At 38.7% G+C, this 14,712-nt stretch overlaps 1 protein-coding gene across 1 annotated transcript in view; it reads left to right on the forward strand.

Annotated features, from left to right (window-relative positions):
- The window catches only part of LOC103605178 (DNA helicase B-like), a gene marked incomplete at its 5' end in the record, with an annotated part of 27,736 nt that extends 13,666 nt beyond the window's left edge, over positions 1–14,070 (forward strand). Inside the window, 2 exons of the mRNA XM_008589765.1 lie at positions 4,815–5,291; positions 13,322–14,070. Coding sequence (XP_008587987.1) covers positions 4,815–5,291; positions 13,322–13,426 — 582 coding nt within the window. The remainder of the gene's footprint in view (positions 1–4,814; positions 5,292–13,321) is intronic.
- Positions 14,071–14,712: the final 642 nt, after the last annotated feature.

Here is a 14,712-nt window from a genome sequence, read left to right on the forward strand (position 1 = left end):
AGAACTGACCTATACCAAGCACCAAGAACTGACCTATACCAAGCACCAATAATCATATGGGTATCTATCTTTCTTTCTTATTTATTTATTTATTTTTGTCTTTTTTGTGACCGGCCGCACCGTGCTCAGCCAGTGTGCGCACCGGCCATCCCTATATAGGATTCGAACCCGCGCGGGAGCGCTGCTGCGCTCCCAGCGCCGCACTCTCCCGAGTGCACCACAGGGTCGGCCCTCCTCATATTTATAATACAGTTTTTCTGTTGTATTTCTGGTCAAATGAAGAGTGAAGGGGTCTTTATTATTACTGGGTTGAGGTTGGAGTAGATATCTTTCATTAAATCTAGTTCTTATTTCATGGTTGAAAGAGTATCTCTTACCTCTGAGGACATTTGTGATTGTTATCTAGTATCAGCATACATCGTTTTTTTCCAACTTCAGTCAGTTGAACTTATATACACAATGGATACTACTCTGCCATAAAAAAGAATGAAATACTGCCATTCATCATAGCAGCATGGATGAACTTAGAGAAAACTGTGTTAAGTGAAATAAGCCAGGCACAGAAAGAAATACCGCATGTTCTCACTCATGAGTGGGAGCTAAAAAATAAATAAATGAATGAATGAATGAAAAATAAATAAATAAATAAGAAAGAAAGAAAGAAAGATAGATACCCATATGATTATTGGTGCTTGGTATAGGTCAGTTCTTGGTGCTTGGTATAGATCAGTCCATGAAACACACAAAGATCTCTGCCAAGTAAAGCTTGGTGGGGAAGGGGATAGAGAAAGTCACAATTGTAATATATTGTGTGAGAAGATGGTAAATGCTATGAAAAAGAGATGGGGGTGGATTCAATTGTGATTTTAAACAGGTGATCAGTATATGCCTCATTGAGAAGGTGGCATTTGACCAAAGACTTGAAGGAGGTAAGGAAGTTAACCATGTGGTATCTGGGCTGGGTTCCGAGGTGGAAGTCTGTCTGGCATATTTAAGGAACAGGAATAGCAAGGAGGCCAGTGTGGGAGAGTGATAAGAGATGAGGTAGGAGCAGTAATGTGGGGTGAAGGCAGTAGGGGGATAGGGGAGCCAGGTCACCTCCTAGTGCTTCCTAAGGCCTGTGCTATCCAATATGGTAGTCAGTAGCCATATGTAGCTATTGAGCACTTGAAATGTGGCTAGTGCCACTGTGGAACTGAATTTTAATTTAAAAAAACTGACACCAATTTTGGTCATTGGAAAACTTAAGTATGTTTGGAACAACTTGGATATGTGAGTCTTCTTTTTCAACTTTAAATTTTCTGAACTGTAAATATTGGTTAAGTATTTATAATGAAAATTTAGCATCCACATTAAACTGTGCTAGGTGTATAAAATACATATTTCAACAACTTAGTTTGAAAAAATAACGTAGACTATCTTAATCATTTTCTTATATTGATTATATATATGTATATTTTTAAATTGTAACATAGTTGATTGTACATATCTGTGCGGTACAGAGTTAAGTATCAATACCTGTGTGCAATATGCAATGCTCAAATCAGGATAATTAGTATATTCAACATTATACAATGTAAATATTTTTTGTGGCCCTCCACCAATTCCTCCTTTACCCCCCTACCCCTCCTCCTCCCCCTCAGTTCTGTTCTATCCTTTTGAAAGTTCAATAAATTATTGTGGTGGTTGTATATTTCTTTTATTTATTTATTTATTTATATATTTTTTTAGCTCCCACTTATGAGTGAGGACATGTGGTATTTCTTTCTGTGCCTGGCTTATTTCACTTAACAGTTTTCTCTAAATTCATCCATGTTGCTGTGAATGGCAGTATGTCATTCTTTTTTATAGCGGAGTAGTATCCATTGTGTAGATATAGCACATTTTCCTTGTCCCGTCATCCAACGATGGACATTTAGGTTGGTTCCAACTCTTGGCTATTGTAAATATCTGTAGAGCTGTGATAAACGTTGGAGTACAGATAGCTCTTCAGCATAATTTCCATTCCTTTAGGTATATGCCCAGCAGTGAAATTGCTGGATTGTTGGCAGTTCTATCTGTAGTTACATGAGGAACCTCCATACTGTTTTCCATAATGGCTGCACCAATTTACAGTCCCACCAACAGTGTAGAAGGGTTCCCCTTTGATCATATGTTGGAATGATAATATTTTGGATATGTTGGCTTAAATCAAATTTAATTTTATTTAATTTTACTTGTTTCTTTTTTAATGTGACTGCTAGAAAATTTCAAATTACATATATGACTTGTTTTATATTTCTTTTGTATAGTGCTATTTTAGGACATTGTAAGGACTTTGGCTTTTACTCTGAGTGAAATGAGGAGCCATTATAACTTTGTGGCTATTCATACACATTGTTGAAGTGTAGAACAAATTTAGAGAATAAAAGCATACATAATTACAAGTAAATATATAAAACTTGCTTTCTTAAGGAGTTTGACAGTTCTAATGATTCAAGGGAGATTTAAAGAAATGGACAAATGATTTATAGCAGGTTATTGAGATGAAGTTAGGTGTCCATGTCCCGCTTTCTGAGGTAGACTTAGGTACCACCTTGGGGTGCAGAATACTGGGGTCAGCAGACTTTTGGCCAACGCAGCATGACATTTTAATTTCTGTTATCATTCATACAGTGAGGCACTGGAGAAAGAACAGTGAGCAAGATAGACATAGTTGGCCTTCATGGAGCTTACGATCTGGTGATAGAGGAATTACAGGGTGCAGGAAGGTAGCAGATGGGGCAGCTAATCCAGAGATGGGCCAGGTAGAGGCTGCAGATTGAGGAACACTGACAGGACTGCAAAGGAGTGCTGGCTGGAGTGTGGTTCATGGAAAAGAAATGGGATAGAAGACGGAAGTGAAACAGGGCAAGGCTGGCTCTTGAAGGGCCTCACAAGCCACAGTAAGGGATTAAGACTTTATTTTGGGAGCATTGGAGTTCTTAGAGGGTTTTAAGCAGAGTCTGATGTGATTGGATTTGCATTTTACAAATATCACTGTGGCTGCCGTGAAGATGATAGATTGGAGCAAGTGTAGGTGCAAAGAGACTGATTATGAGGCTATTACTTTTCTATTAGTAGAGGTAGTATTTTTCTCAGTGTTTCTTATTAGTGATTAAGAACTAGGGTAGCTAAGTTTAAGTAGACACTTACATGTTTAGTAATACACAATGTAAAGTCCAGGGGAAGAAGTGGCACCGTATATCTGTAAAATGTATTTAGCATTTGTATAATCGTCATTTAAGTTCATTTCTGAGACCCAGCAGCATTGGAAAGAAGCATTTACAGACTTTTACAATCTGAGGAGTTGGTTCAACCCCTGTCAAGGGAGATAGAAGAGCTTGCTGCATAAGTGTTTTAACAGTGGATCAGTACTTTTTACATGGCTATCTTGTCAGTTGTTTTCCACAGTTCCTCTTTTGGCAGGTGGAACTTGGGAGCCGTGGGCGAGGTAACAGTTCAAACCTCTGCCTCTTTGTTGGCACTGTGTGTGCTGATCTAAAAATATAGGGACTAAAAATACCCCCAACTTGAAGTTTTTTCTTACAGTTACATGGTGACATTGGGTATTTTTCTTGTCTATATGATTCTTGGTTTGTTAAACTTAAAAAACAAAGGTTCGTTGTTCTCTTTTATTTTGGTTATCTTGATAAAAGCAATAAATTGTTCAACAATGGGAAAATACAGAAGAGTAGAAGGAAAAAATCATCCATAGGCCCTCCCTTTGGAGACAGATTAATTAAAATTTTGGTAGAATTTCCTTCCTTTTTTGTGATTTATTTTGTTTTGTGTTATGTATTTTTTTTTAATGTACTTTTTTTGGATCAGAGTAATTTTATTGTTACATAGTTGTAACCATTCTTTAGATATATGTATCTTTAAAAAAAAAAAAAAAGATGACTGGTTAGGGGATCTTAACCCTTGACTTGGTGTTGTCAGCACCACACTCCCCCAAGTGAGCTAACCGGCTATCCCTACATAGGGACCCAAACCCGTGGCCTTGGTGTTATCAGCACCACACTGTCCCAAGTGAGCCACAGGCTAGCCCAAGTATCTTTTTATATATATGTACATAGTTTTTAAAAAGTGTTATATTTTAGGGGCCGGCCCAGTGGCACACTGCTACAGTGCGCTGCTTGGGAGTGCGGCGACGCTCCCGCCGAGGGTTTGGATCCCACATACAGACCGGCCGCTCACTGGCTGAGTGAGGTGCGGGCACAACACCGAGGGTTGCGATCCCGTTGCCGGTCCCGGTCCGGTACGGGCACGACACTGAGGGTTGCGATCCGTTGCCAGTCACGAAAAAAGACAAAAAGGAAAAAAAAAAAAAAGTGTTATATTTTAAAGCATCTTTAATGTTTTCAATAATATATCAACTGTATGTATAATGTATGTATGCATACATATATATCTCCTATTATTGGCTATTTAAGGTAACCATTTTTTGCTATTATAAGTAACAGTAGGATAACACATTTACACAAAAAGCCCATATTATCATTTTAAAGTCTTTTATTAGGGAACAGTTAGCATGTATGCAGTCTTTAAAGTTTATTGCTACATTGCTACAAGCCAGTTGTAGACCTGTGAGACTTGAGCTTAGCAGCATAGGTAGCAAGTGTGAATCCTTAGGTAATGAATAAAACAGAACCCAGATGATGGGTTTATGTGAATACTCTGGCCAGGTGGCAGGTGCTTGAGAGCACTGTGAGGGCTTGTCTCTTTGCCTCCTTTGTAAACTGTCTGACCCCATTCTGCAGCTTAAGCCTTCACACCATGTTATTGCCTCATAGGGGTCCGAGGAGCAAACTGTCGTCTACGTAGTGGGGAAGGCAGGCCGCCAGCACTGGCAGCATGTCTACACCGCAGCGACCAGGGGCCGCTGCCGAGTATATGTCATTGCAGAAGAGTCTGAGCTCCGGAGCGCAATCTTAAAGGACAGTGTTCCGAGAAGAACACGTTTAAAACGTTTCTTGCAAAATGAGCTGGCTGCTAGCTGTGTTTCTCCAGCGGATTTCCCATCCCCATCAAAGGGCTCAGGAGATGGTGTGGGAGCCAACACCCAGCCAGCAGCATCACCACTGCCTACAGTCACAGCAGGCACAGTGACAAACGATGTCACCAGGAACGAGGCTTCTTCGGCTGATGATGGAAAATGGCAATTATCTTCATCTGATGAAGTGGATACAGATGAGGACTTATCAAAATTGAGAGGGTCCAAGAGAACCTGTGGTGTGAGTGGTGACGAAAGTCCAAGCAAAATTCTTATGGTAGGAGTGATGTTCACACATGCTCAAGTTCTATTTAAATATTTCTAACATCAGTGTGCTTGTAAACGACTGTGTGCTGTTATTAGTGTTGGACTGATTTCTCTCTCTGTCCAGTTTCTCCTGTGCCCAGTTGATCCTAGCGTGCTCTCTCACTCTGCTTGGGACTGGCTCTAGGCGACCTCAGTTGATTGATGGGAGGTGATATAACAAAGAAAACTCTTTGTCACCCTACAGCTTCTTTCTGAAGATCTTCCTTGTCAGACCCCCTCTGCCCTCTCCCCTCTCCACTTTGCAAGCCATAATCTCACTTTTATCCCCACAACTCCATTGAAACAGCTTTTTTTAGTCACCTTCTGGTCTATTTCTGGGGCCTTTTCTTAGGTCTTGTTCTTCTTGACTTTTCCCCTAACATTTAATAGTTTTAACTGCTGCTGCTGTTTCATTGTTTCCTTCCTTTGGTTTATTTCATTTCTCCACTCTTCTATTTCCCATCCATTCACTGTAGACATGTCCCCAAGGCTCAATTCTCTTTTCCTTTGAGAACTGATTCCATTCTCACAGTTTCATTCATCCCCTTTGTGCTGGTCAGTCATTCAACAAAATTTCAAATGTTGACTACATTCTAGGCACTGGGAATTCACAAATAAGTAAGAAACAGTTCTCACTTCCATACCAGTTGTCCGTGATGGAGACAGACAGCAATGAAAGTAACTTGGTGATTTGCTGAGTGTCCTAACACCGAAGAGGAGTTCATGAACCAGCTCCTTATCCGTGTCATTGTTCCGTGACGTTCACTTTCTGGAGCCATAGCCCAACATCTTACTCTCTCTTCTGATTTCCCCGTTTGGATCACCATTCTCCTAGTTACCCACAGCTAAAAGTCTCGGAATCACCTTAGACCCACCTTGCTTTCCACTCTACCTCCAGGTAGTTGCTAGCTTTATTGCAAAGTGCTTCTTTCAGGGGTTTCTTCCAATACATCTAGTCTGCCCTATTTTAGGTCCTTGTCTCATCCTCTTGAATGACTGATGACCTGACTACCTCCTCTCTCTTGTTCTCCTTTTCCTAATATACCCTACACATTGTTATCAGAATACTCTTTGAGTGCTCAGCTGACTCCTTTGTTCAAAAGTCTTCTGTGGCTCCCTAGTGCCTATGACATAAATTCTAGAGTATTTATTTATTTATTAGGTCACCTCTTTATCCACTGTGGACAAAGTAACTTACTTATTTATCTGTTATCGAAACATAATTAATTGTACATATCTGTAGGGTACAGCATTGAATATCAATACCTATGTGCAATATGTGATGGTAAAATCAGGATAATTAGTATATTCATCATTATACTAAGTAATCATTTTTAGTGCCTCTTTACCAATTACTCACTAACCCTCCATGCTCTCCCCCTTTCCGACCTCTGCTAACCTCAGTTCTTCCTTTTGAAAGTTTAGCAAATTATTGTGATTGTTGTATCTTTCTTTTTTTATTTGTTTATTTTTTTAGCTGCCACTTATGAGTGAGGACAGATGATATTTTTTCTTTCTGTGCCTTGCTGTTTCAGTTAACATAATTTTCTCCAAGCTCATCCATGTTTGCTATAAATGGCAGAATTTAATTCTTTTCTATGGCTGAGTAGTATTCCATTGTGTACATATACCACATTTTCCTTATCCAGTTGTCCATCGAGTAACATAATTTTCTCCAAGCTCATCCATGTTTGCTATAAATGGCAGAATTTAATTCTTTTTTATGGCTGAGTAGTATTCCATTGTGTACATATACCACATTTTCCTTATCCAGTTGTCCATCGATAGACATTTAGATTGGTTCCAAATCTTGGCTATTGTAAAGAGAGCTGCGATGAACATGGGAGTACATGTGTCCCTTCAGCATGATGATTTCCACTCCTTAAGATATATACCCATTAGTGGGATTGCTGGATCATATGGTGCTTCTACCTGTAGTTGTTTGAGGAAACTCCATACTGTTTTCTATAATGGCTGCATAATGACTACAGTCCCACCAACAGTGTAGGAGGGTTCCCCTTTCTATACACGCTTGCCAGCATTTGTTGTTCTCTCTTTTTAATAATGGCCATTCTAACTGGGGTGAGATGATATCTCAGTGTGGTTTTGATTTGCATTTCCCTGATGCTTAGTGATGATGAGCGTTTTTTCATGTGTCTGTTAGCCATTTGTATATCTTCCTTTGTGAAATGCCTATTCAGCTCCTTTGCCCATTTTTTAATTGGATTACATGTTTTTTTTACCGTTAAGTTGTTTGAGTTCCTTGTATATTCTGGATATTAATCCCTTGTCGGATGCATAGTTTGCAAATATTTTCTCCCATTCTGTAGGATGTCTTTTCATTCTATTGACTGTTTCCTTTGATGTGCAGAAGCTTTTTTGTTTGATATAATCCCATTTGATTATTTTTTCATTTTGTTGCCTGTGCTTTTAGAGTCTTATACATAAAATCTTTGCTTAGTCCTACTTCCTCAAGTGTTTCCCCTATGTTTTCTTTTAGGACTTTTATAGTTCAGGTCTTATATTTATGTCTTTAATCAATTTTGAGTTGGTTTTGGTATATGGTGAGAGTTACGGGTCTAGTTTCATTCTTCTAAATATGGATGTCCAGTTTTCCCAGCACCATTTATTGAAGACAGTCTCTTCCCCAGTGTATGTTCTTGGTGCCTTTGTTGAAGATCAGTTGACTATAAGTGTGTGGGTTGGTTTCTGTGTTCTCTATTCTGTTCCATTGTTCTGAGTCTTTTTATGCCAGTACCATGCTGTTTTGGTTACTATAGCTTTGTAGTATAATTTGAAGTCAGGTAGTGTTATGCCTCTGGCTTTATTTATTTATTTATTTATGCTACAGATTTCTTTGGCTATTCATGGCCTTTTGTTCCATATTAATGTTAGGATTGTTTTTTCTATTTCATGTAGAATGTCATTGGTATTTTGATGGGGATCGCATTGAATCTACAGATTGCTTTGGGTAGAATAGACATTTTCACAATGGTAATTCTTTCAATCCAAGACCATGGAATGTCTTTCCATCTTTTTGTGTCCTCTTTAATTTCTTTTAGCAGTCATTTGTAGTTCTTGTTGTAGAGATCTTTCACCTCATTGGTTAAATTTATTCCTCGATACTTTATTTTTTTTTGGTGACTCTTGTATTGCTTTCTTTATTTCTTTTACTGCTAGTACTTTGTTAGAGTATTAAAATGCTACTGATATATATGTGTTGATTTTGTATCCTGCAACTTGTCATTTATCAGCCCTAAGAGGTTTTTTTTTTTTTTTTTTTTTTTGGTAGAGTCTTTAGATTTTTCTATGTGTAGGATCATGTCATCTGTACACAGGGACACTTTGACTTTGTCTTTTCCAATCTGTATTTCCTTTGTTTCTTTCTCTTGCCTGATTACTCCAGGTAGTGCTTCCAATACTATATTAAATAGGAGTGGTGAGAGTGGGCATCCTTGTCTTGTTCCTGTTCTTAAGGGAAAAGCTTTTATTATGTTGAGATACTTTCCTTCTATACCTAATTTCCTGAGAGTCTTTATCATGAAGGATGTTGAATTTTGTCAAATGCTTTTTCTGTGTCTGTTGAGGTAATCATATGGTTTTTGTCCTTGATTTTGTTGATGTGGTGTATCACATTTATTGACTTGTGTATGTTGAACCATCTTTGCATCCCCGGGATGAATCCTGCTTGATCACAGTGTATAATTTTTTTGATGTGTTTCTGTATTCTGTTAATTGTTGAGGGGTTTCCTGTCTATGTTCATCAGAGATACTGTCCTGTATTTTTCTTTTTTTGTTGTATCTTTGTCTGGTTTTGGTATCAGGGTGATGCTGGCCTCATAGAATGAGTTTGGGAGAATGGCCTCTGTTTGTTTTTTGGAGTAGTTTGAATTAATTCCTCTTTAAAGAAACTAGCCAAGGAGACTGAAAAGTAGTGTCAGTGAGATAGAAGGAAAACCAGAGTGGTGCGGAGGGACAAAAGTCTGATCAGAGTGGGCTGGTGAGAGAATAGAGGAGCAGTAGAAGCTGTTTATGAGGAGGGTTGCTATGAAAAGAAGCAAAGAGATAGGGTTGTATCTGGATGGAGGACTTGTTGTCAAGGAAGGATTTATTGAGTTGAGTTATTTACTTTGGATTGGCAAATTAAGGCATCTTAGTGTGTTGCTGGAATGGTTAAATGGAGAATGAGAAATTCATGATTCAGAGAGGGAGGATAGTTGCAGGAATGTAGTCCTGAAGTGGGTGAGATTGGAAAAATCATGAGTGTAAGTAGAGCCCTTAGATCGAATTGGGTCAGAGGGCACCTTTTCCATTGCAACCAGAAGGGAATGGGTGCAGTACATTTTTGGGTATATACAATGGAGGGAATATAAAGTAGTTCTTGGCTCAGTTAGCTTCTCTCATCCTCTCTCTCTTCCTATTAGAATCCACTCAGTTTCCATTTTGTTCATCAAGTCCTCCCTTTCTTTGAACTCCTTTGGAGGGCAACTCATCTCCCCTCTGTACTGCAGTTGCAGTAACCATCTTGTTTGATCTGTAAAGAAAGCTTCTTGAAGACAGTGCTTGTATCATTTTTGATCTGCTAGAATGTTTGGTACAATTGCTAATCATGTGATATGTACTTCAAAAATACTTAATGACTAAAATATGTTTTGAATATATGACAATGAAACTTAAAAAAAAATTACACCTTTAGAATATTGTTCTTTCAGGTCATACTCAAAGTCATACTTATTCTTGTAGTGTACCCCCCACCCCTTTACTTTGAGAATTCCTTTTGGAATCATTTTCAGAGGTAGTAAAAGATTCTTTTGAATGTTTATAAGGGAAGCAAATTACTATTGAGACCTCTTTGGATTTTTAGAAATAACCCAAAGTCATTTGTTTTCTGGTTTTATGAGCTGGATGGTCCAATTTGGGTAATACCATTTTGTCTTTTTAAAGAAAAGGTGGGGTTATAAATTATTTCCAAATGTAGTTCCAACAGAAGCTTAGGAGTTGCTTTATCTGCCAACAGCAGACTTGTTAGGTTGAATCTTTAGGCTTCCAAGGCTGGAATAAAGATAAGAAGGGGCCACGGTGGGATCCCAGAGGACGAAGTGCTAATGTAACCCGCCCATACCAGGCTGAGTTCTAAACAGGGAGTCCTTATGTTCTCTGTTCCCAGATAGAGATTAAAATGTTCTTTGAGAGTTTGCCTGACAAAGGGCACGGTGTGTAATGTATTGGCATATTTGGCAACCATAAGTATAGAACAGTGTGGCTAGAGCACAGTGTGCAAATGAGGGGTTCGGCTGAGGATACAGGAAGTCAGGAAGGACAAAGGGTCTGGTGAAGAGATTGTACATTGTTCTGATTGTAACAGGGAACAGTAGGAGCATTTTAAGTCTCCGTGAATTGAAATTTGTAAACGTGACTTTGTAGTTTGGTGGATGATGGTTAGGAAGAGACTAAAAGATGAGTTCTCAGCAAAAAGATTATTTCAATATTCTGGATTAAATGATTGGGCTGTAAAATTAGGGAATAGCAATGGGATGGAGAAGGGATGCTAAAGGGTAGAGATGATGGGACTTAGCGCTCAGTTATGTACAGGTGGGGTTGGGGCTAAGGATGGCTCCTAGGCTTCTGGCCGGGGCATATGGGTAGACAGGTGCTATTAAACAAGACTGGGAAAAAGGCCGAGGGACAGGTTTTATGGTAAAGATGATTAAAGTGAACAGAGTGAAAAACTTTCTCCTTCTTTACCCCTTGGCAGTAGTAGAATCCTGATGATTCCAGGCTTCGTTCTGCACCCCAGATCAATGCTTCGATATGGAATTTCTATCTCAGTAAAACATCTTTTTTCTTTTCTTTTCTTTTCTTTTTTTTTAATGACTGGTAAGGGGATCTTAACCCTTGACTTGATGTTGTCAGCACCACACTCACCCAGTGAGCTAACCAGCCATCCCTATACAGGGATTCGAACCTGTGGCCTTGGTGTTCTCAGCACCACACTCTCCCAAGTGAGCCACAGACTGGTCTAAAACATCTTTTTTTCTGAAAGTAAACTTGTTCTCACTTGAAAAGGCCTTGGAATAAGGCTTTTGACCTGTGCAGAAAATAGAAGCAATTCCAAAGAAAGAGCCTTTTTCTAAAAGTTTCTTGCATTATCTTTCTTAGCACCAACATGGGATGGGGGGTTATGGTTTATGTGAAGGTACAAAGAGAAAATGACAGCATTATTCATCATCAGTTCTGAACTTGCCAAAGCTTTAAGCTCTGGCCATGGCCAATATTGCAGGTGTATGAACATAAAGAATGACAGTGGGGCTGTCCAGTGCTGGCTGATGTCACTGCAGAATGGCAGCAGCTAAAAGTTCTCTAACTGAAGAGGATAAGTTTTCCCACAAGGTTTGCCAAATGTAAGTGACATCTATAGGAATCCCTAGAAATAAGGAAACTAAGGATTCCAAGCTTCAGGACTGATAGATACGGACTTCTGTGTTCCCATCATTCTAGACTTTCAGGTACATTGAGATTTGTCATTTCTGAAGGTCGAATTCAGCAAGAAGGACTGCCCACATACTCTTCTTTCACACTTCCATTGTTGTAGAAGAGCCAAATCAGTGTTGACATTCTACAGATACTAATGACAGCCCCTCCTAGATGAAAGCTTTTGTGCTTCTCCATGAATTAATAGCTTTGGGTTTTGAAAAAAGTCCTAAAAGAAAATGTTGACCTGATATTTTGCCTATCCTCCCTGCACCAGGAAGAAAAGGAGGAAAAACAGAAATTGACCTTTAGATAAAAATATATGATAAGGAGGGCTGGCTGGTTAACTCAGTTGATCGGAGCATGGTGTTACAACACTAAGGTCAAGGGTTTGGATCCTCACACTGGCTAGCCACCAAAACAAAAAGCAAAACCAACTAACGAACAAAAACATATGAGAAAGCATTGCTAAAATGTGTCATTATGATGCAGTGATTTCCAGAGTTTTTTTTTAAGGATAGTCCTTAGGTTAGTCAAGGTTCTCCAGTGAAACAGAACAGTTATGATGTCTCTGTGTCTGTCTATTGATCTGTCTGTCTCTATCAAGAGAGATTTATTCTAAGTAATTGGCTCACGTAATTGTGGAGGCTGGCAGATCCAAAATTTGCAGGGCTGGAGTGCAGACTGGAGACCCAGGGAAGAGTTCATGCTGCAATTTGAGTCTGCTGGCAGAATTCCTTTTTCCTCGGGGGAGGTCAGTCTTTTTTCTATTCAGGCTTCAACTTATTGGATAAGGCCCACTCACACTGTGGAGGGTAATCTACTTTACTCAACTTCTACTGACTTAAATGTTAATCTTATGTAAAATATGCCTTTGCAGAAACATCTAGAGTAACATTTGGCCAAATATCTTGATACCTTGGCTTTTAGCCAAGTTGACACATAAAATTAACTGTCATAGTCCTCCTAATTGAACAAATTTAGCATTGTGAAAGATGAATTGAATTGTGTTTATTTTTCTCATTTCCCTATGGTGGTGAAACTTCATTGTGACCACAGTGGCCCATTATTGACTTATGTTTGGGAATCACTAAGAGTATGAAGAATATGATTGTGGCATTGCAGTGTTTCAACTTATCACATCCAGAGCTGGCTTCATGGGCATGAAACCTGAGGAGTTGTGCAGGGCTCTGTGCTTAGAAAAGCCTCTTTTTTATTGCTCTGTAGTCACCATCTTGAAATTCTTAATTTTCTAACAGGAGCCTCACATTATGTAGTGTGCCCTTCCACACTTTTGGAAGTTAGATGCAAGTACTCATTCAGTAAATAGTCACTTCTGTATGCCAGATCCAGAGCCAGATGCTGTGAGCAAAAGCAGACATGATCCTGCAAGGAGCTGACAGCTGGCTGCTCTGGTTGTCTTTGAAGCGTTGAGAAAAATGTATTATTTCTTTTTTAGAAGCATAGGGTAGATTGACTTAAGTTTCGTTTTTGCAAAATTAACTTTGTTTTTATTATTGTTACTAACAGGTAGAAGAATCAACTCCACAAATGTCTTCCAGACTTCAGAATTTGAGACTAAATAACCTAATCCCCAGGCAACTTTTCAAACCTGCAAATAATCAAGAAACTTAATTTTATTTCACATTGCTCAAAATGTCTATTTTTTTTTTTTTACATTCAATACAAAGTGGACACTGTAGCTTCAAAGTATGAAGATAAAAGACGATGGATGCTTAGACTGGAGTTTTAAGACGTTTGTGTTTGCAGATGTTTTAAATCCATTTGATCAATGAAAACTGTAATGATTTCAGTATCTCTCATCATGAGAACTAGTAGCACAGGACATAAATGGAGGAAAAAGATGTTTTATATATATACATTTTTAAATTGTGTACTTTAAAAAGTTTTTTTTTTAGGATAGTTCCTTATAAACTTCCATGATCATTGAGAGTTTTCTTTGCTGATGGGGTTAAGCAGTGGCAAAGATAAACTGTAATTGCACCTGTTGATAATATTGACACACATTCCAGATGTTGGATCTTCTGCAAAGTGGTCATTTTCCAAGGCTGCCGCTCATTCCATCATTGCTACCTGGGCCCAGCACACCTTGGACTTTTTTCTGGAAATGCCCTCTGAGTTGGGTGCATAATGTTTTGAATGTACTCCACGTTGGAAAAAAGTTTTTTCTCTCATAGTGATTTGACTGTAGAAAGAAAAAGTTTAGAGGAATAATGCACCTGTTATCCCAATGTTATTTTAAATAGTTCTATTAAGATATAATTCACCAATTTAAAGTGTAAAATTCAGTGGCTTCTCGTATATTCACAGAGTTGTGCAACCATCATCACAATCAATTTTAGAACATTTTCATACCCCCCAAAGAAACCCCACATCCCTTAGCCATAATCCCCAGATCCCCTCCAGCCCTAGGTACTAGTCTACCTACTCTACATAAATTAGCATATTCTGGACATTTCCCGTAAATGGAATCATACAATATGTGGTCCTTTGTTACTAGCTATGACTAGCATAATGTATTCAGATTTCATCCATGTTTTATCAGTAATGTATCACTGCTTCATCTCTTTTTATTGCCAAAAAATATCCCATTATATGGATATAGCACATTCAATTTATCCATTCATCAGTTGATGGACATTTGTGTCGTTTCCACTTTTTGGCTATTAAGATTAATACTGCTATAAACATACATTTACAAGTTTTTGTGTGGACACAAGTTTTGATTTCTCTTGGGTATACAACTAGGAGTAGAATTGCTGGGTCATGCGTATGGTAATTCTATGTCTAACCTTTTGAGGAGTTGCCAGACTGTTTTCCAAAGAAGCTGTACCATTTATAGTCTCACCAGCAGTGTATGAGAGGTCCAGATTCTCCACATTCTTCTCAACATTTGTTAT

Source organism: Galeopterus variegatus, unplaced genomic scaffold (genome assembly GCF_000696425.1).
Source record: "Galeopterus variegatus unplaced genomic scaffold, G_variegatus-3.0.2 Scaffold5641, whole genome shotgun sequence".
In the NCBI taxonomy this organism is placed as follows: domain Eukaryota; kingdom Metazoa; phylum Chordata; class Mammalia; order Dermoptera; family Cynocephalidae; genus Galeopterus; species Galeopterus variegatus.